The sequence below is a fragment of the Chanos chanos genome, chromosome 3 (genome assembly GCF_902362185.1).
Source record: "Chanos chanos chromosome 3, fChaCha1.1, whole genome shotgun sequence".
Lineage (NCBI taxonomy): Eukaryota > Metazoa > Chordata > Actinopteri > Gonorynchiformes > Chanidae > Chanos > Chanos chanos.
Window position 1 is genome coordinate 25,870,760 of NC_044497.1, and position 27,003 is coordinate 25,897,762.

Sequence of the window (27,003 nt, forward strand, 5' to 3'; positions counted from 1 at the left end):
AGAGAGTTCAAGGGTGATTCCTCAACTATGGTCCATTTTGGTCTGGGAAATTTTAGAAAATCTAACTTTTTTATTTTTTTTTTAAATAAAAATGCATCCACTCTGTGTAGAAACACATCCTGATAGTGGCTGTGGTGATTTTGTTAAATAATATATATTTCATTCTAACATTAAGAGGAAATCATCATTTCCTGTTGTGGAAATTATATTTTGTCATATTTCTTTTAATGTGTAATAATATGTTAGCCTGCTAATGTCAGTTTTAGAGTTAGCATTAATTATGAAACAAAATACACAATATTAAATTAAACTGGTCCAGCTGTTTTCGCATTCATATGAAATATGACCCGTTTGTAAATGACACCAAATAAACATACTCTCAATTTAACTCATACTTACCTTGATGTTTCCTCTTTTTATTACCCCCTATGGAGGTCACTCTTTTCTCCAGCCATGTGTTCCCCTGTTGAGTGGCTCTTGCTATGGTTACCAAGTATACAAGCCCTAAAACATGATCCCAGAACTCTGTTTTGTACTGTGTGGTGGAAATGACAGTGAACTCAAGGGACAGGGGTTCTTTTTATGAAAAATACGAGAAAATGTGAAGAAATATTACAATACATAAATATATTTATTTGTGTGTGTGTGTGTGTGTGTGTGTGTGTGTGTGTGTGTTTGTGCGTGTTTCTTATTTCTTCCAGGGTCGGAAAATGTACCGTAGTTGAACAATGACCCTCAAATGTATTGTGTAGAGAAATATTGATGGTAAGAGCAATTCCATACAACTAAAAATAACTTGACCTGATTCAAGTAGCAACTGTTATATATCTGGCAATTGTAATAACTGTTGAAAAGCATGACTGCAACTCAGGTATGTCGGTATAATTTTTCGGAAGCAGTTCATTACTGTTTATCATCGACAATCAAAACTCCAACGCAGAGTGAGAGAGAGAGTTGTATTTGCATTGTCGGTCCACAAGATGACACTGTTGGTATGAATTTGACAGGAAAGCTCCTAAGTGCATATAACTTCCCTGCGATCTTCTTTTAATGCTGATGTACATTGATTATGCTGGGATGCGTCTTTTCAACAAGAGCTATAAAAATAGAGGTAGGCTATACACATAAAGTTGACCACACTAAATTGGGCTGTTTGTTTCATAAATTCGCCTGTTGTCCTTGGAATGTCCGCTTAAATGAAACTGTTATTCACCTGTTTTCCGCGTTTAAGTTGACTGACCCTGGTTGCCCCCCTAATTATTTGAATGTTATTTATTAAATAATTCTATACTACTTTGTCGTCATTGTTCAGTGAATTGGCACAAAACTGAGCCCTCAATGGACCTTAAACTTCTCAGCATAGGATTTAATTTAGACTAACAATTACACTATATTTCGATAACACTGAATGGCATGAGTCAAAGACGTATATACATTAAACTACATTGCTCGTTGTTTCTGAAGTTCTCTGACCTGCGTCCGTCCCGCATACAATGAGTTAATATTGTCGCGTTAGTGTTTAGCGTTACAGGGTAACAACCTTCACGGAAGACCCGCCCAGTTTTCACTATTGGCCATTAAGAAATAGTTTAGTTGGATTCCTTTTCCCTATTGGTGACCAAGTACGACAATCACTGTCGGTTAGCTATCCCTTGGTACAACCAACAAGGTGAACGTTACTAAAAAGTTGTAGGATCATGTCGCACGAAATGACTGTGAGAACGTAGCCAGCTCTCTGTCTGCTAGAGCTGGAAAGGACTGAATGTCGAAGTGAACTGTCCAGCAATATCTGATACATTAATGTTGGGTCATTGATAACGGAGGGTCATCAGATTTGCGCGGATATTCATCAAATAGACTGCAACAATCGTGTGAACCAGGTATGTTGTTCCTCGTTTACAAGGAATGTTGTTGCTGATGTCATTGGAGCAGGTGCGCGAAACCCAAGTTGCCAACCAGTGGATTTGTCCTGGAGTAGGCTAGACAGGGAACACTGGAGCGGATTTGGAGTTTGTTTTCCGAATTATCAGTATAACGATTGGCAATTCATGTAGATTTCCTAATATTGTTTAGTTTGAAATAGTGGTTTGAATCTTGTCGATGTCTCAGTACACTCTTGTATCGTGCTCTCTTTTAAACAGGAGTGTCTGCTTACCCTGAAAAATTGGATTACACTGGAAAGGCATTTTCCCTGAGATCGTGCTATTGCTTAATTTGGATGAAAACAGCACTTCGAGCACTCATATGATGGAGCAGTCCATCTTTCCAGCTAAGGTGAAATAATTTCGTTAGTTTGGAACAAGACTTCCCGGTGTGAACCATCCTCATCGAGTTTCCTCACTCGCTAGAACGCAAGAACGAATTCAGCACTGTACTTCCATCCTCCTCTAGAACGGCCGCCACGGGTAGCCTTGAATTCGTTTTGTCAAGTGTCTGGAGTATTTGCAGGGGGTAATGTGTCCTCCAAACTGTAAAAGCATCATTGACTTACCAAGAAATGGGATTCCAAACTACTGGTGAGAACAAATTGTTTCTACGCAGGGGTCGCATCACTGCACATTCTCCGCAATAGGATTTACCTTTTAACAAAAAAAAAAAAAAAAAAAAAGGAAAAACGTCACAACCAACGACGATTATCGGACATCTCCAGAGCTGTACAAAAGGAATCAACCATGTCTAAAACACTGAAAAAGAAGAAACACTGGTCCGGTAAAGTCCAGGAGTGTGCTGTCTCTTGGGGTAACACCGGAGAACTGAGCTCCGTTTTGGAGATAGGTGGTGGAGCAGAGCTCGGAGAGTTCCCGTACCTGGGACAGGTATTATCAGACGTGATTGTATGTCACGTCGGTAGGTTGCCGGGTCCTGGCGACGTGCTTCTGGAGGTGAACGGCACGCCTGTCAGCGGACTGACGAACCGAGACACCCTGGCTGTTATTCGCCACTTTAGAGAACCAATCCGTCTAAAGACCGTAAAACCAGGTTAGTTGTTTATCTCTACGCTGAGGTTCACCTGACATATTACACGTGAATCATAAGTCGATATTGGTCTCTGGCTTTCTTTAATTAAAACATATACAGCTGTTTTTGACCTGATTTAACCCATTCCTCTTACAAAGAACCTACATTTATATCAGTCATTCTTAGTGTTATTGACTGACAATGGAACTTCTAGTTCAAATCCTACAGTTTTTGTACCCTGAAAACAATGAACTTAAATGTTATTCCCTAAATGTGTTGTATGCTGTTATTGCTGGTAAACTGATTCGAAAAAACAAAAAAACATACAAAACTCCAGTGCTTTCACACAGAATGAGCATAGAGTGGATGCCAGATAGAACAGAGTAGAGCAGGACTATCTCAACGGAACTGTAATATAGTTGTACATGTTGCAAGCAAGCGTGGGCTGTCTTGGTTACGTTGATAAAACAGCTGACTCCTGATCAACATTTACATGCGTGTTTTCCGTTCTGAGCATGCACTCCTCCTCGTGAAACATTACGATCTGCTGTGTCATTGTCAGCTGCTGTGGCTTTAGTGGTGGGATACAGACTGTGTAGCTTTTTTTGGGAGGGCGGGGCAGAAGAACAGTGTTTGTGGGGCTGGTAGACTCATATGGCTGAACAGAAATAATTAGGAAGCGCGTGCAAATAGACTGTGTCAGTTGCAGCTGAGACCTGGGCCTCTAGGATCCAGGTGTAAGTGTGTGTTTGTGTGTATGCGTGCATTTTTATGTTTAGTTAGAGTACCTACACTTATATGGCCTCCTCAGACTGTATGCACCTTGCAGTGTGTGTGTGTGTGTGTGTGTGGACATTCCTGTTTCATTTCCACAGAATTTCTGCTACAGTCCAGAGGCGGGAATGATGCAGAGGTGAAGTAGAAAACACAAAGAGAATACATAAAGATCTCAGCCATTCAGCAGTTAAACTCTTAAAACTCCTTAAGCTTGTAGTTCAGTTAACTTGGTGCACATAATCTTCTTTTGGTTGTCAGCACAGATGTTGTCTGTTTTCCAAGCCTCTCCTCTTCCTCCCCATCTCTTTTAATGTGCCAGTCCAAATGGTGCACATTCTCTGTCTGTCTTGCCTTCACAGAGAAGAGTGAGACCAGTGCTATTCCACTCTTGCCTTCATTTGCTGCCAGTCCACATATTCTGCAAAACAGGAGGAAAACAACTTTAACTTATTCCACAATGCAGAGAATAAATATTTGTTTTAACCCTATCTTGCTCATAGTGGTGTAGGAAGTGGATAGGGAAGGACCAGTGGAGTGCACTCCATCTTAAACCACATTTTTGCCTTGAGCTTTTACTTAGCAAACACACTTAACTAAAATTAACCAGTCAGTTAAGGAATTGCATTTTCAAAATGCTCATCACCTCGGTCACCAAACTACAGATGGAAAAGGGTTACCACAGCAGTGAGCCAGGTGTGCACGGAAACATGTGCCTCTGTAGGGTTTTGGTTCTTCTGTCTGATGTTGCTTTTAGATGTTGTCAGAACAGTTTGTTTGTTAAAGCTGCTAGGCCTGTTGCCTTGAGCGGGATCCAGATCTAATTGATTCAATTACACACTTTAATCCCTAGTTTGCTGCAGTAGACTGGTTTGTGATTCAGCAAGTGACTCAGAGGTGTTGACACTCGTAAGAAAAACCCTCTCAGCTAGTGCTTTGTGAGAATACAGTTCTAGCTTCAGAATACTCTACTTGTGTTATCAAATACAAACAGAGCAGAATGTAAGTAAAAACATTCTTTGAAGTACTAGAAGATACTTTTTTTTAGTGCTGGTGGAGTGACTGTTTTAATTTAGCCTAATTTAAACCTATCCATGTTGGTTATTAGGAGAAGTCCACCTATTGAAGATTAAGAATGTGGAACCCTCCTCACCTCTCTTATCTTCACTAATTGTGAAATCCTGAAGCTGTGGATGTTGATTAGGATATTGGAAATATCTCCTCGTCTTCATGACTGCGAATTTCCAACAAAACATAGCTGCAGTTTTCTAAAGCCAAGATAAACTTGTGTCACTCTCTCACCTCTGCTGCTGAATCCCTCGAGTGTGTGTGTGTGTGTGTGTGTGTGTGTGTGTGTGAGAGACCTCTTCAATGGCCTCGTATTTAATTGACGTGGCCTAAATCATTGATGAGTTAGTCTCCCATGTTACTAAGCAGAGACTCAGCTGATCAGATGTTACATGGGCATTGTGTAGCTGTAAACTGCAGACTAGAGAGACCTCTGGACTGCTGTTCCCAAACTAACAGCTGTGGAGCTCAGGAGTTGTTTCCCAGAGAGGCCTATGGGGTGTTAGACAATTTGTGCCAAGTTGTTCTGGCTCTGTTATGGTCATCCAGTGTCAATGTGGTGTGTCCTTTCATAGAAGTCAGCTGGAGGAGGTCAGAGTGAGGCATGTGGGAATAGAGATTGTTTAACCCCCCAAAACAGCAGTGGTAATGTACCGTTTGGGATGGTGAGGCTTTTTCTGACTTCCATTTCTCATCCCTCTGGAACAATTAAGAAGTATCAAGGAGAACAATATGTCTCAAATTCCAGTGTACCCATACTGTGCCAAATGACATCCTGTCATGCTGTACAACTGGTTTTCAGATCTCTGTGACATGAAGAACAGTACTATAAAGACAACAACAAAAATGGAATCACTTTAGGGTGAAGCCTGGGAAACAACTGTTTTCCCTGGCTTCTGCTCGAGTCCCACAGAAGTTAACCTTGTGGGAACTGGGTTTCCCTTTGTTCCCCTTAGAAATCCTGCAGTGGAATGCATTAAGTTATTGTAGTCACTGTCTTTGCTTACAAATGGAAATGGCGGTATTGTTAAAACCCAGCTGTACAGCTCCCTTTGCTACATTTCAAAAGATAAATTTGGTCCTACAACATTGTGCCTGAGGGTACTTTGCAGTAGGCAATGCCAGTTCCTGTGAATCTGGAAAAAGCTTCCAAAAACAGATTTACAAAGAAAACTACTTTGCACGATCAGGCTGTATACTTGCCAGAAGATTTGAATGTATGTTTACCTGTGTGTTTGTAAAAGAAACTGAGGCATATTTAATACTGTTATCATTTCCTCCCTCTGTCCTCTACACAACACCACCAGACTCAAAGCTGAATTCAGCATGAAAACAGCTGTCAAATGGATTTCCAGAACTTTGTGGCTACAAGACAGTAGTTAAAAAGGTCTTTTTTTTTGATCCAGAAGTTCTTGCCAAAACATAGCATAATTTCTAACCTCTGCTGCAGAACTTAACAAAATCAAATGTGTTTCAAATGAATGGAAAAAAAATTAGGAACAAGAGATTCTAATCCTCAGTCATTACTGTGTGGGATGCAGGGTTTGGTTAAAATAACATGTCTTGCACTCTGCAGCCTTGCTCTCCTCGGTGGCTCGTTATATGTCGAGAGGTATGTGCTGATGCATCATGTTTGTCCCCTCTGAGAGAGAGAGTGGCAGCGCCTTGTTCTCCAGGTACCAGTCTACAGCTGTGTATGGACAGCTGAACAGAGAAATACACAGAAAGGAAAAAGATTTGTTTTTTTTTTGTGGTTCACATGCAAATGATTGCCTGAAAGTAGATAAAAATGATTTGGCTGCTTTATCACTTTACAGATAAGATAGATTGCTCAGTTAAGCTCAGACTAAAGTGGTTATTAGTTGTAACACAGAAGAGTGTGTAAATTCAGATGGAGAAACTGGAAGTTTATGAGAAGTGTTGCCGTAGTCATGTTGTATACAGTTTTCTTCTCTTCAGTTTCTTTGACACCCATGTTTTGTTCTGTTAGTTGAAGTCCTTCGGTCATCCATGCTGTGCCTCTTTTCCAAATGTAGCCCACAGCCTTAGAGGAGTTCTGATTGTTTTTCTTCTCTTGTCTTCCTTTTCTTCGTTCTCTTTGCCTGCTGAAACTGTCAGCATGGGAATACCATCTGGGCGCACCTGTCAACACATCCGCTCACCTAAGCCCTCCTACCTAACCCCAACCTTTCCTCTCTCTGTGCTCATTCCTTAATCTTGTCACACATCCCTGCCCGCCCATCCATTGGGAGGAGAATGAACGGTGGATGGGTGCGCCGGAGCCCCAGACAGGAGCAGCTGCTCAGAATATTAAAGCGCCTCCTCTCCCTGCTCTGCCTTGGATGAGCTTTAGCATGTCAGAGAACATCTCTCGCCCGCTCACAGGCAATTAGTCCTCCTCGTAAGCATGAGCATGAAGAGGCAAAGGACTGCACTGGTGAGCCAACACTCATCACCCTCGGCAATGTGTGGTTACATCGAAATCACATCTCTGTGTACCATTTGAAATTTTAATCGCAAGTGACGACATGCGAATCGTGGTGAGTCTTTTGGGAATTTCACATTGGAAGTCTCCCAGCAGTGCAGAATGACACATGCATGGGCACTGCATGATGTTACCAGCTCTATGACCGCAAATGCATTATGGCCAAGGGTGTCAGGCGCACTGAAAGACAGCACTGGTCTTTTAGCATCGATTATGTTGCTCTGTTACAGAATGTGGCAAGCTCTGTATAAGGCAACAGAACAACATTTAGCTGCAGTAAGCGAACATCTCTTTAGGAGGGAATGTTGGATATGGTTCCTCCAGCTCTCACTTTCTCAGCAGTATTAATGTGTTTGACTGTTACCATCCCAGGAGGCACCAGACAAGTGCTGAGGACTGCATGCTTGTACAAGGACCAGCCATCCATTCCAGCATGCAGCACTTAATTGGCCTTAGCCAGAAAGGCTTCATTCTTGGTACTTATTCCCCTGGAGATAAGATGAGGTCAGCTTCTAAATGGCCAACATAAATAATGCAGACCGCTGTGTCACACAGTCACTTTTAAGTGTTGCCTTCCAGCAGGAAAGTAAACTAATAGTCAACAGACTGGCCAGATAAGGCCAAACAGACGAGGCTCTTATTGTCAACTGATGAGATGTTACCTCCTTCTCCACCCCCTTGTTAGTGTGTACACGGTGGTTCCTATAAAAAAAAAAAAAAAGCCTTACTTGCCTCTCGCTCTGATACTCCGTTATCTTGTGACAGTTTGCTGGAGAGGAGTATGAGGGATGGTTTCTTTGTCGGTTAATGGAGGAGGAATGGAATGATTTAACTGTTACACAGCCAGTTGCAAGCAGTCGGTATTTGATTTTTTTTTTAACCATAACCTTGCAGTGGAAATTAAGTGTGAAAGAGAATGAATTGAAACAGCTTCCCACCGTTGAACTGCGGGCATAGGAAGCCTCTTGGAAGAATGTCTAGTGAATAGACTACGTTACGAAATTTCATCGTAGATCTTCTGATAAATGTGGGGAGGATTTTAAGACAAAGAGAGTAACAGGGAAATGTGCAAAAGAAAAAAGGAAATGCTCCAGTTAAAAGAGAAACACAGTCAGTCAGAGATTTCATGCTTGAACGTTAAACAGGGCTCACCTGTTTTGTCAATCAGTCATCAAAGGCGTCTGTCATCTTTCGCTTCAATCCATGCGTCTTACTCTGAAACATCACACAGTTTCTGTGACAGGCCTGCTAATTCAGAACATCCTGGACTTCTCCACTAAACTAAAGTGGAGTGATTTAAAGGCAAATTCAGAATGCAAATAGGCAGTTTGAGAGAGCAGTGGGGGTTCTGTTTAGCAGTGGCTGTGCTGTTTTGCAGTTGTTCATGTGGTGTGGAGATATTTGCTGTGTTTCTAAAGTCTTTTGCAGTTTCCTCCCAGGCCTGACTCATAGTCTGCATTATGGGAGAAGATCAGCAGTTTGCTTTTTGGAATCTTTATATCAGCTAATAAGCAGTTCAGACTTCACAGCTTTCTTTTCAAGCAGTGTGTGTGTGTGTGTGTGTGTGTGTGTGTGTGTGTGTGTGTGTGTGTGTGTGTGTGTGTGTGCGTGTGTTTGCATAAAATGGAGAAATTAGCAGGAATGTGGATAGTACAGCTCCTCTGGTGGCCTTTTGAGATGAAATTACAGTGATAGAATTTGTCTGGTCCTCTGGGCTGGTTAGTTTCCCCTCTGTTATTATTCACATGTTCACAAAGGCAGAGTTTTATTTTTAGAATTTCCTCATTGGTTGACCATTTTCTTCCTATTTTCTCTCATATTTTGAGACTGAGCTGCTTCATACATGATAGATCTGTCTTTCTCCTTCTTTCACATTTGATCTTCCTTAAATCCATCTTCCTGCATCCATCCTACTTCATTTAGCATTAGCACATATCTGCACAAAAACAAAACAAAACAAAACAAAAAAACTGCAGACAATGGGCTTCAAATGGGCTTTGAACTCATACCATTTTTGTACCATCACCTCACTTTTCTTTGGTTCCCTTAGATTTAGCATTGCTGTCTGCTAGTGAGGTTAAGTCTTGAGACTCTAAGATAGGAGTCAGAATCCTCGTTTCCCTCAGAGACCTCCCACTCCAGTCAAGCACAGTGAACAAGTGTTTGTGAGAAGATATGCATATGAGTGTTTCATAGTAACCAGATATCCATCGGGATTCAGGTGGGAGAGGACAACCTAGCTACACTGTACCACACGTACCCTTTTCTGAACCTAATGCATCTCTGATCTTTAGAATGCTGTGTTCTTCATGGTAGCTGGTGCTGTTTCATTGATAAGGGCATTGTCTATGGTACTAATAACATTAAGAGTTCAGTAATGCATTAAGAGTGAGTGAAAAATACAGTCTATTCTCTTGTTGAAAACAACAGGTAGCTTCATATTCTTTAACTACATTTCCATCTGCTTTTTGGAATGATGTCCTATTTTACATAAGACAGCATGGATTTATTTCTCTGTTTACCACCTTAAATAGATTGCTCAGAGACAATTTTCAGCTTTAGATGGCAGGAAATAATGTGTATATATATATATATATATATATATATGTATAATTTCTTCAAAGCCCTGTCATCAGGTAGTAAGTGTTCTTCTGATGCCCTGTGGTGGCTTAGCCTACTGGAAATGCTGCAGTAGGGAAGAACATCATGTCCTCCTTACAACTGATGGACCTCAGGAACCTGGCCCAGTCCATCTGGCCCAGCTTTGCTGACTGGCTAAACTACCAGCAGACTGATCTAGGGAGCCTCATTCAGTTAAGGCCATACCCACACCGTGGCCTCGCAACGAGGAACATGTGAAGGACGGTGCGGGCATCTTCCAGCTAACACACATAACGAAGAGGAGCCCAATCTACCTCACAGTCCAGAGGATGTGGCCTTTTGAACGGAAAGCAATGCACTCACTCAGAAAATCTGTTAAGCTAATGCGATCTAAGATCCGCTCTACCTCAGCATCTTCTCTGTTTGAATTATTGTCAGTCTTCAGGATCAAAGTAAAATTGCCAGTTCCTAGAAAGAGAGTATCTAGTGCTCCACTTTGATGTTCTGAACAATTGACAAGATCTCACAGAAACTACATCTCTATTCACTTCAATAGTCTCATTTAAGATGTGTGTGTATGTGTGTGTGTGTGTGTGCGCGTGTACGCACAAAGCAGTTGCGAAACCGAGACCTTTTTTGTTTTGTCCTCGTTGCTGTCGTTTCCTGTTCTTCACTAATAGGCACATCTCCCCTGATGAATTGCAGATTGTTTTTCCCCCCAGTGTGGAGGCCTCAGGTAATCAGTTGCCCACTGGCTCTGCTTTGCTGCACAATCTCCAAATACACAGCTTGTTTTTCTTAGACCACATCAGGGAATAAAGTTATCTACACATTCACATTGTTTTAAAGCTGTTAAACGAACCATTTAGTTTACTTTCATTTCACTCAGATTTAGTTCTGACAGTTGGAGTGCTGTACATTTAGAATTGGATGGTTTTAATTCAATGAACAGCACTGCTCAGAGGCAGTCATTTTGGCTCAAAAGGGGCTGCTTACTTTTGAGGTTGTGTGTGTGTGTGTGTGTGTGTGTGTGTGTGTGTGTGTGTGTGTGAGTGTCACTGTGTGTGTTGTCCTGAGGCATTTGAATAATATCTGTTGAGGCTTTCTCTGTCCCATTGACATGCATTCAGAACACACCATTGAGTAGCAAATGATGCTCGTTCGGCCAGTAAAGAAATCTTACACATTCAGCCACAGGATGATTTCCAAAGGCGCAAATCAAAGGTCAGCTCTCAAGGCCTGATTTTCCAGTTAATGAAAACTTTTCTTGTGACACCAGTCCAACTGAACTACTGCCCTCCTTTTCCTGTGCTCAGATCAACATTGTGAAGGAGGCTGTGTTTTGTTTTGTTTTGTTTTTCAACCATAAACAGTTACTGTGTTGACATATTTCACTTCGATCATAGAGACAGACACAAATTAAGACAGTATTAATACAAATGTGAGTCAGTGAAGTGTCAGCACAGCGATCTGTTAAGTGAGCCAAACTCAGGGTGGTTTTTAAACACATTAACAAGACCAATTGTTCCCTGGTAAGTGGTTATTTGTCTTTGTCCCATACCACTGGGTGGTAGCTCTGAAGTGTGTTAAACTACTGCGCTAAAAAAAAAAAAAAGAATGTGTTGATTTAATGGGAGTAGGTGGTAAAAGCTGAAAGTGTGCCTGAAGTCCCTGCTATGTGCCTAATTTATACAGTTACATTGCCTTTAATCATTCAGAAAGTAAAAAATGCAGCTTGGTTATCACCTACGATGACTGTTTTTGTGAGATGTGTGTTAACAGATTCTGGGCCTGTGTATGCCTCCAATCACAATATATTTGTATATAGATATAGGTATATATAGATAAAGACATCAATTTAGGGTACCACCTTAGTTCAGATCAGTTTCAGTTTCAGTTCAGATCATCTCAGCTTCCATTTAGATCATTCCAGCTTGTAAAGAGTGCAGTGTTTCCCTGGGACATGGCACTGATGATTCAGTCTTGTATCAAAGAGAGGTTTGAACTGTTGTCTCTCACAGTTTAATCCTAATTTTTCCTTTGAATCTACAAAGCCTTGTTATTCTTCTCCTTGAGAGAATATATCCTTCAGATTGCTGACTGTTTTAATTTCTTGACAATTAGACTGTGCTCTTTGATAAGGATTCAAAGGGAAAAAAAACTTGGAATTCAAAGGAGAAATATTTGACGCTAGATGTTCATTCTTGAATGGTAATGCATAATTCACAAGGTGAAGAAATGTTCACTTACTCTGGTAGCAAACTGTGGGATATTTGACACAACCTAAGAGAATTATGGGACCTTAGTGTGGAATTTTCCAGATTGCGCTGAGGTCATGGGATTTGTCATAGGTTGCACCATATAACGGAGAAATGTGATGATTCTCTACGTGTTTGTCAGTGACCCCCCCTACTACACTTCGAACACACTAGAGATTTTTTGGTCCAACACCTAGCCATGTTGTTTGTGTAAGACCAATTCTCTGGTTGTGGAGAACAGTTGTACTTTGACATGGATCTCGTGATGTTGCTATTTAGAGAGCAGTACAGCGTTAGGACAAACACAGCTGGCTCAGTGTCCAGACTGCACAGGCCCCCCTCCTCTCCCCTCGGTTTCAAACAAATGTCAAAATCACAAATGGTGCCCAATGAAATGTACCATGCTCTGACCAGTCAATATGGCTCTGCAAGGAGGTCAAAGGAGACAGAACCTTTGACCGTTTAGCACAGTGTCTTTAATTGAATTGGTGATTGAGGGAGGCAAGGTGTTAAGGCCACACACACTCCACACACACGTACACACTCACTGTTGTTCATCAGGACCTCTTGGTCTTAGAGTTGTTCACAGAAACTACTTGTGTGTGTGTGTGTGTGACAGAGAGAGAGAGAGAGCTGTGCTGTACTGAATGGAATCTTGCTGCTCTACATTAGTAGGGGAATGTGATCAGACAACCAGGACAGCATCTGCCCTGGAATGTGCACCTTATTATCACAGGTTGTGATTTTGTAATCGTTCTCTCCCCTCATCAAGTAAGGGAAGAAAAGAAAGGAAATAAAAAACGTCATTAGATGGTATTGTGACCTTGCCAGACATGCAAACAAAGCTGCTGTCGCTGTAAACTGCAAGGTTGTTCTTCTAGAAATACTGAAACAGATTTGAATTCCAATGTCTTCTCAAACTTGATATTCCCCCACAAACTGTGCATCTAAGTGTATCTAATCTGTGCCCCAAGGTCTGAACGGGAACTCCAGAGTGGTGGTGTCTGATATAGTGGGAATATAGATCCGCAGCAAAAGCAGCTTAAGCCAACCTGACCCAGGTGAATGAGCAGAGGTACAGGATCTGTGAACTACTACCCACCCCCCCCCCCCCCCCCCCCCCCCATTCAGCATAGCTATCAAATATGCAAGGAGTGAGAATGACACCGACTTTTTTTTAAGTCTGCGTCATGCTAACATGGCACTAGTATCCTTCCAGTGTAAACAGACTTGCATGTCTGTTTCTTATTGCGTAAAGCCTGTGTGTGTGACATCCAGAGTTCACCCAGAATGGAGCATGTGAGGTAACCCTCTCACTACCTGACTAACCTCTTGCATTCCTGGAATTTTTTCCATTCTCAGGACATCAGCTTTCATCCAAACATACTGTTGGATGAAAATTGCAAAACCATCTCTTTTTGAAAGCTGATCCCTGAGATCAGTCGAGATCTCTAAAAGCGTGGGCTCCCAGCTATGCTCTGATGTGGGTAAATAGAGCCCTGTGTGTCTCAGACAGAGGCCCCTCCAGCTGGTTCCCTTTCCTCAACAGACAGGCCGCAGCTTGTGCCCCCCTCCCCAACCTTCCCCGGAAACCTTTTGCCCGTCGTGGCTGGAGTGGACCCTTGTTTTGGCCAAGATGTCACTGCTCAAGTTATCATTCCCTTTATTCAGCTGCTTGATCATTATCCAAATCGGAGAACTGGGCACTCAAAAGGCCGAAGAGAATGCTGTAACATATGAATCCAATGCCTTACATGGGGATATTTTTTTTTTTTTTGGAGGTGGGGGGTGTGTTTCGTTTTGTTTTGTTTTTTACACTTGGAGCTGTATTGTATTCGTTGTCCAATTTAATCATTTCCCTCTAACGACCAAATGATTGTTTACAAGGCGTTCCATTCCCTGTCGACTGGTGGCTAATGTGGTCAATTTGATGTGGATTCAGAACAAATGACCTTTCTAAACACTCTGAATTATACCTCAGTCTTATGCTCTTTAAACTTGGTGAGAAGTAAGAAATCAGATGGGGCAGAGGAGAGAGTACACCACATTAACTTTATCCCTCAGCGACACTTGCGGGGCATTTTAATTTTATAACTTGTCTGAGAGTTGTGCTTAACACTGATTAGATTAGGTCAGTGCAGGCACAGTCAGATGTACTGTGTTTGTGTCCCACCTTCTCTCAGCACCAGAGCCTGTCAGGACATTTGTTTGTCTAGAGAGATTTATGGGTGCTTTTTATCGCCAAACTCCAGCCAGCCACTGTGATATGCAAATATGTGTTGAGCTTTATTGTCTCAACTGGGGTAACATTAGCCGAGGTTTGCATGCAGATCAAGTGCTGAAACATAACTCTGCAATTCTGTCTGTCATCTCTCTCTCCTCTCCTCGGCCCAGTGTACAACTCCGACTGTTGAAGATTTACTAAGCTAATCATTCACAGTAAGCACTTCGGGATCCACCCTCAGTTTCCGAAAATAACTGCACGTTCCAGATAATATCTTCTAACTATATGAGTCACGTAGATATAGTGAGTTGTTGGGTAATGAACAGTCGTAGCCTTCGCTCGTAGGCTTTCATGACACGTGAGCATAAGGAAGAAGTATATCCCTACAGACGCCTGCACCTTTTGCTTGTCTACCCCCCCATTTCCCCCGCTGACAATTGTCCATGGCTTCTTTGGTCATTTCTCTTATTGGGATGCGCTCCCATTCATTCATCATCCTCTGCTCCATCATGCGGAGTGGCAGGGTGTATAAGTGGCCTCAGTTCTCTCTACAGCTCAGACCTCTGCCCCCCCTCCCCCAGCCCCCATTTTCTCTACATCTCTCTCTTTCTTTCTCTCTTTCTCTCTTTGCTCCCTTTCTTTCCTCCTTCTCCCCTGGCTCTCTCGCCTTATTTGTAACCCGGGAATGTGGAAATCAGTGGCACCAGAGAGAACTAAATTAATCCTTTGTTTCTGGATAGATGAGTGGAAGGGGGAGGAATTGAGAGGGGAGTGTTGATGTGAGGAAGGAGAAATGGAGTGAAGAAAAAGAGGAGGAAAGGACTTTGCTCTTTGTCATCTGAAATGCACTGTCTGGGAGGAAGCCAAGGATCATTTAATCATTAAAATTCACTCCTGACTCCATCGCTTTACCTGTGTTCCAAATGGCCTTAGTTCAGCTTACAAGGCGAGTTTGAAGAAAATGAAATAGATATTAGGTAAGAAAAGGTCACTAGCTGAGGTCCGTGTTTAGGAATCCTTCGTTTTTTGTGAAAACAGCATGTGTGTGTAGTCGCTGTGTTTTGAGAAACTAGCTCTGCTAGTTTTCAGGTTTCGGGGAGTTACTGTAAGTATTGAGTTTCTGCTCTTGGCCTGTTTTTCCAGATCCTCTCTCCTGTCATCGTTTGAGCCTTAACAAAACACAGCCCTTCCATCTGATTCCAGCAGAGATTATTGCTAGGACCCGACACTCTGAAAACACTTTTGTTTGTACACTTGGTGGGTTGGTTATTTTAAATTATTATTATGAAGGAGAATGAGGCACGGAGGGATCAAGCAGCCTAATGCCAACAAACCCATTGTTGTCAATCATATGCCTGTGGAACATGTTGTGGTTTAGTAATGGAAGCCGCAGAAGCACTGAAGTGAGACTTGTTATTATTGTCGACCCTGAAAGGTAGGGAAAACTGATTTGGAATCAGTCCCGTGACAGGTGGAGAGATGCTCTACATGTACCTGCCTTCCCAGCGTTTTGACCTTAGGAATTCTAAACTGTGGTATCAGAGCAGTATTACTGGTTGATGTCTCAGCCGCTGGTGTAATTGTGCCGAGACCACGGTGCAGCACTGTGTGGGCTTTGTATGGGGAGACACGAATGAGAGGAAGGCACCGAGGAGAAGCCAATTAGTGAGCTTTTGTGGTCTTTGGCACGACACCGTCAGTGAAACCAGGCTTCTACTCTCTCTACAGCTGCTTTTATTCCTTCACTGCCCAGTTGCTATGATTTAGAGGTGCGTTCACCAGCCTAAAACCTACACACAACACCACCGTCGCACCCTTGGTTTTGTCTCCTCCCTGGATTTGCAGGGAATCGATCAACAAACCCAGCCCATGGTTTGATTTTCTTGCACCCAAGAGATTTGTCAGTGTCCCCCCTCAGCTTTACTTCCCTTCAACTCATAGTGTAATTAATCCAGAGTCCAGCAGAGAGTCACTGCTCTTTTACTCCTGCTTTTCTGTCTCCACTCAGGATTAAGATCCACTGTTACTGTGTCAGGGACTTCAGCTCTCTCTGTCAAAACAGCCATTATATTAAGCTCGATTTGCCATTTCTTTCCCAAACTAGAGAAGGCAAAAACCAATAGATCTGCGATCGTTTTGACCGTTGTGGGTCATTTTGTTTGTAGACACAGGTTATTTTTTTATGAATAAACTTTTTTTTTCCCCCTAATGTTTGATGACAGTCATGCTAGTTCTGTAGGGCTGTCTGTTTTATGCCATGTGGACTGCAGCTTGTATGGATCAGATCTCTCCCTGTAACAGACACCTCTCTCGTTTTTCACACACAGAATAAAGCCCTTTTTTAATTGTATGCACCCTGTCACAAAATTAGACCCACAGAACATTGCTCATAAGTGGAACATTATGTTCCGTTCAGCGTTTTCTCTCAATTTCAAGAGCACGCAATGAAACCTGTTATCTGTTTATCAGGATAGGTGGATACACAGTTCTTGTCCAAATATAGGAAAACTAGGATCCCTGTATTTGCCTCCTGTAAATATACTATGTAAATGTACATTTACATTCAGACAGGATGACTTCTCAACAAGGCAAAGAAGTCAGAATGTGGCCTGTGCTTCAAAACATGATATTACGACACGTGATTGGCTTTTCTTTCTGATAACATTTAATAGGGAATATTATGTGCCATTATTCTTGGGAAGTGAGAAATACATAGTTCAATTTTTTGTGATTAAGCACCGTGTCTGTAGCTGACATTGTCCTATAATGGAAACACTGCGTTCAGTTTCCAAGAAAAGGAGGAATTTTGAGTACTGTGACATTTTAAAGTAGAGTGCAAGTACATACTGTATAATATAATGTCTTTTTTTTTTCAGTTTTTTTTGTCAGTTGTTCACTTTGTTGAAGGTGAGAAATGTTTGCGATAGCAGTTGTTCCTTTTTAGAAGATATAAACTTTCATTTTGCTGTCAGTGAACCACTTTAAAACCAAACGAGTCAAAGGCAGCATATGTTTGCCTTGACTTTTGTTAAATTCTTCCCATTTGGAGCCTTTACTTCGACAGTGGTCTGAGACTTTGCCACACAAAATGGCATCCTTTTTGTTTGTTTTTTTTTCTTTTTAATGTAACCTCTACGGTATATTGCTCAAAACGGAGAAAAACAAGATATTTTGTCTTTATTAGACTGACAGCATTAGACTGCCTGGTGTGCATTGTAGAGGCAGCATGGGTAGTATTTTTTATCCTTTGAATCACAGAACACTGCACAGATTTTTCTATGTATTGTGAGCTGACATAAGCTCAAACTGCCAATGTGTCTTAGAATTGGAGTAAAGCTCGACTGTAATGCATATTGTTGCCGTAACCTACGCGTTTCGGCTCTTACATTGAATGCCTTCCTGCTCTTACGGCTTTCATCTGAATGTGAACCATTTTATTCTTTAACATGTCACACCAATGGTACATCTATAGGTATTCATCTACACATATTTACACATTGGGTTCTTTAAAGGATTAGGAGCATTTTTTTTCCCCAGAGGTGATGGACAACACTATAAACTCATTTTTTTTCTCCCCTGTTTTTAGATTCCTAGGTTTTGTTTTGCCTCTTATTCTGAGTATTGTTCTTTTTCCTCAATACAGATTACTGCGGTTTATTTACTAAGGATACAGATATTTATGCTTTAGCTTGTTTTTGCTTTACCTTTTCATCATACATGTGAGAATTGTTTTATACTGTGGAATGTTGCCAGAGGCAATGTCTTCATTGATTCCACTTGCATTTTCTTTCTTTTTTTTTTTTATTCTGAGTTTTGGACTAGATACGATTCTTACACATGTCTTTTCATGTCTAGTTAGGTTTATGTGTGGAGGCAAATCTTGCAAAACACCTGTTTAGACGGCTAGTGAATCATAAGAATGTAATGACTATGGTTACGTCTTTTCATTTAACTGGTAATGTCCTTTTTTTCCCCTTTTTCTTTTTTTAAATTTTTCTTTTTTAAGCACCTTCAGATGATAGTTTGTGTTGACATGCTGTGACTGCCTCTGTCCAACAGCAAACACCTGCCAAGTCCCTAAAACACACATGCACACATGCATTGACATATTTATAGGTCCACATATACAAGCTGCCATCACAAATCAGAAGGATATGGTATTTCATTATGCTTGCACTGATTACAGCTTTTTATAATTTACAATTCACGGATTTTATCTAAATTCATTCCCTGCTTTAATTCTGTGGGATCTGTGTTTATGTATCAATACCACGTTAATGTTTGGTTTGTGTCCATGTTCTGTGTGTCAGTAAACACACAGCCATAGTGACCGGATGTGTGTACTGATCTGTGTGTTTGTTGCAGTCTTTGAAGGAAAAACAAGAATAAATGAACAGATGCCCAGCACTGATGGTACACAGCTGTGCTTCCCCTTAATGAAAGCTCCCCTCTTCACACACCCATCTTTTAACAATGACTTGGTGCAATAAGCTATTGTGAGTGTGTGTGTGTTAGAGAGAGAGAGAGGGAGAGAAAGAAAGAGCGAGAGCGAATGAGAGCGAGCTCAGTCCATGGCGCAATAGGGTCATGTCTCACTGTCTATGGCACTATACTTAAACAGTTTTTTCAGACTGCAGGCTAGTGTTTATGATAATATTTTTTTTGTATCCGTCTGACCTTCACTGTCTTTTCTTCTGCCAGACTGTCTCAGTAATTAAGTAGTTTGAAACAGAAGTGTTGTTAAAGCAATATAAACATTTCTGAAATTTTCTGTCTCTGCAAGGTGCCACGAGTTCAATGAGGAGTTTAAAACTAGAGACAGAAGTGCACACAACCCCCTCCACCTCTCCTGCAGATCTGTCAACCTGATGGCATGGGAGGACAGGAATGTGTGTGTGTGTGTATATTTCTGGAAAGGGACCCTGCAAACAAAGACAGCTTCAAATTCTTGGCAGGGTTTTTTTTCCTCTCCCCTCTTTTTGTCTATGGACCATTAGGCCCAAAGCATTATTCAGAAACCATTATAATTCCGCCTAATTTCAAGCTCTGTCTTGCATGCATGCCTTGGTGCTGTCTGCCAGATTTCTTCAGAGCTGGACGTGCTGAACCAGTCATGTCCCAGTCTTCCTCTGCTGTGGCAGGACATGAGAACCGGTTGGCGTGTGAAATTTTTTAAGTATCACCATACCTCTTGTTTAAGAGGTATCATGTAGCGTGTGGTTGCAACTGCATGAACTGAGGAGTGTGTTTGACGAGGGGTTAAACCAGCATCTTGTGTCACCCCAAATGTATCGACCGTGTCCTGGCCACGTTCCTGTGCTAAGGTTTAGTAGCAGTACAGTGGTCAACCCTTTGTCAATACTGCATTGCGATTCTGTCTCGCAAAACCCCTTGCTGTGCACTTCTGCTGAGGTTCAAGCCAAGATGGTAATTGCAGACCATCAGGATGCTGTCATTCTTGTAGGTCTCACTGCTGCCAGTAGAGTACGCTGCAGTAACCATCTCCGGATCAGGGATGTTGTTGGCTGAAAAGTGCCTGGGTTTGACCTCAGCTCTTCCCCTGATGAAAGGAGGAGAGCTGGGAATATCATTCTGTAATTAAGGCCATGAAGAGCCTCGAGCGACAGAGACCTGCTCGTGTCGTGGTGCCAAGGTATGCTGGTCACACCAAAAAATCACTGGAAGATGCTGATGGGTCTGTCTGTAACGTCTTTTTCCAAGAATGTTTTTAAAGTCCAACAACCTCCTAGCACTCTTGTTTTTTGTGCTGGGACTGTCTGCTCTGGTATAATCAGTGAAGCCTGTCCTCCACTGTCTCACACTCTGGGCTGAATAATAAACAATAGATGTTTTGTACGTGTTAGTACCAGGCTCTTGCTGGCCTTGTGAATGTGAAACCAGACGTTACGAGATAATGTTGATGCAGTTAGTACGAGGCATTATGGTGCCCAGTGCTTTATTTTATTTTTTTTTGTTCTGTTTGTTTGTCTTTCTTTTCAAATTTCACAACCTCTGACTGCTCTGCAGAGACCTAAGACTAAGTCACAATGACGAAGTCACAGTGGAGCCCACCTGTCACCTCTACTCTCTGTTTTAATGTGCTAGAGGCAAGGCAAGGCATACCAACAGTGTCCCTCTCATTTAAGTCAACCTGTCCTCACTGAGGTTTGTGTGATTTTAGCTCTTCTCTAAAACCTCACTCTGTTCGGTTGTAGTTTAAAGAGCACAGGCATCACTGTTGTTTACCTTGCACACCAACATGTGTGTGGTCACATGACTGTCCAGATGCTGTAGAAAACCCGAATCTTTATTTGAAATAACATTCATTAGTGCTCTGGTTGATTATCAGAGAACCAATTTAGAATATTGAACCAAACCTAGAAGAAGTGTAGTTTTGTTCTTGATGGAGAAGAAAAGAAAAGCCTTTTCTTTTAGCATGCTAATTTTAGGCATGTTAAAAATTAAAGTTAAGAATGAACGCTACATAGATTTTCCCTTGGAGGCAGTGGTCCCACAGGGATCAATATGGCCGGTTTCAACAACTTTATTTATGGTGGTCCTCGTTGAAGCTAGTGAGAAAGGCCCTTATAAACATGGCGCTCAGTAGAAAGCAACGAGACTGTTATCGATTCTGGTGAGAAGCATTGTGTGAATCTCCAGAGGTTGCAGTAAATTTGGTGCTATTTTTTTTTCCTCCGGCAATGGCCACGTGGATTGTATCTCTGATTTCTTTTCTTGTAAAAACTGCTGTCCCTTAAAATAGACACCTCCCATTCACCCCTTTTTTCACTCACGTGTTTTGCCGAGGTATTGCCTTTGGACAAGGATGAGAAGCTGCTCATTAGAGCATTCTGTCCATTTTTCCCCTCTTTTGTCTTTCGTCCTATTTTCACGACTCTTCCTTGCACGCGTCTCTGCTGCACTCACTCTGCCGTATCCTCACACAACCGTGTTGCCATAGACTCACGCCCCCGGCAAGCAAGGAACACGTGCCCACGGACTGACTGTGACCTCGAAGGCCACGGAGAGTCTGTCAGCTACTATTTGTGTCTCACCAGGTGAGTTCAGCATTCCATCTATAGAAGCACACGTCTATATGATGTACGTGAATGCACGGTGCCTATGATGGTGATCCAAAAACTGTTTTAGATTTATTGCTACACTTTATAATTTTCACCAAATGTTTCAAGATCACCTTTGAAAAGCACAGATAGATATTTACACTAAAGCATTAAAAAACATCAGTAGTGTCAGTAATGAGCTAAAAATCTCTACCAACCTTAAATAGAAGCTGTTACGCATGATAATAATGTCACGCGCTTGTCTTGTGAACACTGCTATACCTGGTGAGTTGTGAATTCCTAGAGTGCAGCAGTGGAATACTGTACAAAAATCACGGGACTCGGTGGCAGTGGAAGTGACAGGTGATTCTAGGACTTTAAGGTTACAGTGGGGGAGGCACCATCAATCAACAAAAAAGTCAGCAAGCATCAGCACATATATCTTACACACACACACACACATACACACACACACACACACAGGGAAACGGTGGAGCAAAACAGTCATTCTACTTATCAGGAATACTCTACAGAGCATATCTCTTGGATGACATTATCCTGACCCTCTGCATGAAGTGATGTAGAGGTCACACTGCAATCTGTGGGGACCATCGGCAATTTTCCCCAAGCAATCTAGCACTAAAAGCAACTTTCATTGCTGCAGGGTTGAGCTCTCCAGATAGTGGCCTGCTTGGCGCAAGGAAATCACCTGGCGATGAGGTCCTGCTTTGCCATGGTTAGATTGGCCAATGGCTCATCACCAACCTAAAGGCTTACTCATAGTCCGCTGTGTCTGGCTGAGGAGTATGTCCACAGACCCCTTGTCGCTGTTCTCTGGACATACTGCACTGATCATTTATATAGCGCAGTAGTGAAGATTTGCTCATAGAATATGTAATCTGATGAGTGGTTCCAGCTGAGGGGACTCATCCTCAGCCCGGAACCTTCTGAGATTTAAATAGGCCCAGCTCAAGAGGTTGGGGCAGGTGCGGATCACTCCAAGATCACACGTGTATGGTTTCCATGGTGATGCCAGCCCTGTTAGAGACCTCCTGCTTGTGTTTTTTTTTTTTTTTTTCTCTTTTTTATAAACGTAACTTTTGATCACACTGCAGTGGTTAAAATTCTCATTCGCTGCTAGAACCAAACGGCCAAATGGAGTGTTTTTTTTTGTTGTTTGTTTTTGTATTTTTTTTTCTCTCTCCTCCTCAGCTGGCTCGCTGCAGTTCAACTTAACTCGCCGGCTAAACTTGTCCTCCACCCCGCTGTGCTTTCCTCAGTAGAGTTAAGTGACGGAGTGGCAGGAGTGATCCAGAAGGCTGAGCTCCTGTTGTCCAAGCTTGGCCGAGTCCCAGGGAGCCAGAGATGAGACTCTCTATCTCTATCTCTCTCTCCCTATTATATATTTTATTAGCAGGGAATGATCAATCTCTCTTACCCTACTGCTGAGGCAACAGCACTAAGTCTTACAGTGTGAGGAATGGCTGCAGCCTTCTCTTTCCTACTGACTGTACAATGGGTTTCGCAGCCCTGCATCTCCTTTCTCACATTTCCATCACTGGACCTATCGATCTGATGTAAAGTTCCCTCTCTGTGGACAATACACCCTCTCCATTTGGAATCAGCAGGGTATCAGCCAAACTCAGTAGGCATGTGATAATAAACAGGGAAAAGAAATGCCTTTGTATTCTGTTTTTCCCTCTGACACTGAGATCCTCATTTGGCCTTTTCTTAATTGCAATCTTGGTCTTGCGGTTTATCAGAGAAAGGAAATGCCAAGTGCCACAGCAAAATTATGGGCGTGACAGAAAATGACAGATGCAGAGCTTAATTTTGTTGCGGATTTTTGTTTTAGTGGGCATTTGCGATCTGCTGTGTCTAGTGATAAATAGAATATAAGTACCCTCTCTGCTTCAGTGCCAAACAAATGATCTGAGGGGGTGCTGCAAAACATTTCCCTTCCATTTTTCTTCTCTCCCTTCCTTTTTGCTCTTCTTTTTCTGTTTTGTATCAGTTAACAACTTTTCCCAATCAGTGCTTCACAGATAAGGATGAAAGGTCTTTTATTCTCATTCCATGAAAGTGGAAAGATTTTTTCAGCAGTTGGATCTCATTACCCTGACCTTGTGCTTCAGGGGTCACACTGAAATATCTGTGACCGTCAGTGATTTCCATAAGACCATAACTAAAATATATGCCAAGGGCTGTACTCAGTGGATGTCTATGCCATCGATCCATTCTGTAGGTGTTCACTTCCCCTCATTTTGAAAGAGACTCTGCCCTGTGTTGACCTTTTTGTGTTGATGCGGTCCACATCTCTGGAAGAAGGTCAAGATAGGTCAAGAACACTTTTGAATTTGTGCTTTGTGCTTTTTTTTAAGCTTGTGCTCTGATTAGATACTTTGACTGGCTAGAACTGTTCTCCTAATTAAACCCCTCTCCCTCACCACTGCCATTGCCCCCAGCCCTTTGCCTCTGCGTCAGGAGACACAGGGCATATGTCCTGATCTCTTTATGTAAGTGGCTTTAGAGTGGAGCGCTAATTGGCAGCAGGTTGGGGATACGCGTCCCGTGGCGAGACTGTTTGTGTGATCTGCTGTGTTTTGGGATTAGCGATGGGTCTGGTTGACTGAATTTCAGTTGGGTAGGTCTAAGAGCGTGGCAGCTCCACAGGAGGTTCAGCTGGAGTCTAGAGCTAGTTACAGAAAAACACAGTTACTGGAGTCATACAAGGCATGAGACAATATCCATGTTTTGTTTTTTTTTTCTCTTGGTTGGGGATTTTGACCTTGACATCTTGCATGGTTGTCCAAGATGAGAAAAATGTGTGGTCATGCTTTGGTTCAAAGGCATATCTTCTGTGATAAATTACGAGAACCTATCTTGATGGATTTGCTTGGGACTGGATTTGTTTGGGACTTGGCCAATTTTCTGCAGGATTTTAGTAATCCCATAGCACATTTTTTAAGCCACTGGAAATCTGTGGAACCATAATCTGACGAACATTGCACCCATTTGGCAATTCATTGAAATTCTGTTCCATGGGGGTTCATGTGTATGTTTTAATCATCTCAAGGAAGTGAAAACGCTGTGTCTCAAATTGTAAAATGGACTGCACTACAACATATGAATGCGGAACATTACATTAAAGTGCTTCTCCCTCCCCCATCTGTTTGGAAATGACTTTAATCATTGTCCTTGCCTCACAATAAGAGGATTATCTTTTGCCTGCTCTGTGTCTTACCTTGTACCTAGTTGTTCAAAGCAATATTAGTATTAGTAATAGCATTATGAATTGTTTATTATAGTGATTTTTTTTTTACTATTTGAATAAGTATCACATTTCTATTTTCTTTGCGTATATGCAATTTATCTATGTATATATGTGTTTATATGGCCTTTTCTAAAACTCTCCAGAAAAGTCTTTGTAGCAGACTTCTTCAGTTGTTTGGTGTCTCCTCCTGCTATTTTGCTGCAGGGAATGGTGTCCTGTCAGCCTTCACCTGATTCTCTGGTGACACCTAATCGATCATTAATCTAATCACTATTCTGTTTGTGTTCAGTGTCCTCCTCTGTCTCTTCATTAGGAAAGGCTCCAAGGCTTGTTGTTTGGAGAGCATACTGTCCTAATCATTGTCATGAGTGACACTGAAATTTAATACTCACTTATTTACTCCCACAATTCCTCAGTTGGATAGACTTGATTGGATATTGATAGTGCCTGATTGTATATTACTCTACCAGTAGTTCTGGTTTCAGCACTCCACCTGTTAACACATGTCTTTCACCTGTGGTACAAGATCTAAAAAATACTCAGAATCATTGAAATATGTATTCTATTTGTGCACTGAAATAGCAAAAATGTTGTGATTAAATTAGGTTGGTGACCTAACCGTATGAGTGACAAATGGCAGTTTTCATACCTTGTATCATGGGAGACATAGATATATTCACTGGTGAACACAATGCGAGACGAAGGTGTCAGCTCCATACTAGGTCTGTCTGAAGGTCTGTCATGTGTTCCCTCTGTCTCATCTGTTTTTGGTTTGATTGCGGGGGGCCAAAAAAAGAAAAAAAACCCAGACGTTCCTCCGTCTGTGTGAATGACTGGGTCAGAGAGGGTCTCTCTCATCTGCTGACAGGCCCACTTCAGATCCCATCAGCCAGTTGCCTGCGGCTGCACAGAGAAAGTGTGATACCGATAATTGCACCGTACCGTGCCCTCACCTCTGGCCTCGCCTCCTCTCTTTTTGACTCCTTGCTGTCTTTGAGCATTCTCCCCAACTCTTGTTTTTGCTGCCATCCACTTCTGACATGCCCAAAATTACCTTGCTTACCTGTTCCAGTAGACCCCACCCCCATCGCTCCCTCACATGCCCCTGTTACTGATAACTCCTGATCAGAAATAAAGTTCTGCATGCCCTCTGTCACTGTTTTTGTTTGCCACCCTATTATTTTGTTACTATGTCTCTGTTTTGTGAGAGATCAGTTGTGAAGAAATGTCATAGGAGTTAATTGTCTCATTAGCGACACCATCTCCGAATGACCCTCATTAATTTGAAGGCTGATGGGTTTGTATCGACTGCGTGTGTGTGTGTGTGTGTGTGTGTCTGTGTGTGTCTGTGTGTGTGTGTCTGTGTCTGTGTGTGTGTGTGGTGCTCTGAGAGGGCATCATCCCACATCTGAAATTGTGGCTGGCAAGAGAGAACTCTCTTGCGGAAACCATTCGCCCTCAATTAACAGATATGACTACAATCGATAAGTCTGATGGGGCTGCATTCCATAGTATCGTTTAACACCCACCCCACAAAACAGGACGGAAACCAGCCTATGAGCACCTATTACTCAGAGGGTGCCAAACTTTAAACTAAGCTAGCGCTGTGAATATCGACACTATCTCTCTAGTTTAGTACATGCCTTATCAGCAAATGCACTACTTTAATGTCCTTGTGGTTAAGTCAGTGTGTGAATTAGGGATACATTACAGAATATTTTTTCAGAGTAATTTAAACATGTTTAATCTTTTTGAAGAGGAAGAAGGAGAAGACAAGCTGTATTTTGTTGACAGAGCAATGTTGTTTTGATGTTAATTGAGGTCCAGCAACTCCTCATGATGTTTTACTCACTCCTAACATCCTGCCATGGGTGTTTTCTTAATCAGCAAAGTCTTAGGACTGAAACCTGAGAATTTGTTTTGAAAACCAAGCACCACGAGATTTCTCAGCTCATCAGAAATCAGAAAATGCCTCTTAGACAAATCACACACTGTTGGATGTTACACAGCTACACAGCCTTGTGTAGGATTGTTTTCAAATCTAATGTGTGAAGACTGTATGTAATCGTTCCACCTGCTATTCTGCCAGGAAAATTCTGGTGTCACCAGATAGAACAAAACAGGGAAAGACAACCTGCCTTCCTTGAATTATAAGGCTTTTATACCATGTTTTTAAAAGACACAATCTGTTAACTGTGGAAAAAAACTGGATCCGTCTCTTAACTAATTGGGCTTGTCTTCTCAAGGCTTGTTTTATAGCATGTCAACATAACCGCCTTAACGGCATGTTGCAGTTGTAA

General features: G+C 42.0%; 1 protein-coding gene across 1 annotated transcript in view; it reads left to right on the top strand.

Annotated features, from left to right (window-relative positions):
* The first annotated feature begins 1,713 nt into the window (after positions 1 to 1,713).
* magi3a (membrane associated guanylate kinase, WW and PDZ domain containing 3a) overlaps positions 1,714 to 27,003 on the top strand; it is a 104,389-nt gene continuing 79,099 nt past the window's right edge. Inside the window, exons 1-2 of the mRNA XM_030767973.1 lie at positions 1,714 to 1,880; positions 2,142 to 2,979. Coding sequence (XP_030623833.1) covers positions 2,673 to 2,979 — 307 coding nt within the window. The 5' untranslated portion in view covers positions 1,714 to 1,880; positions 2,142 to 2,672. The remainder of the gene's footprint in view (positions 1,881 to 2,141; positions 2,980 to 27,003) is intronic.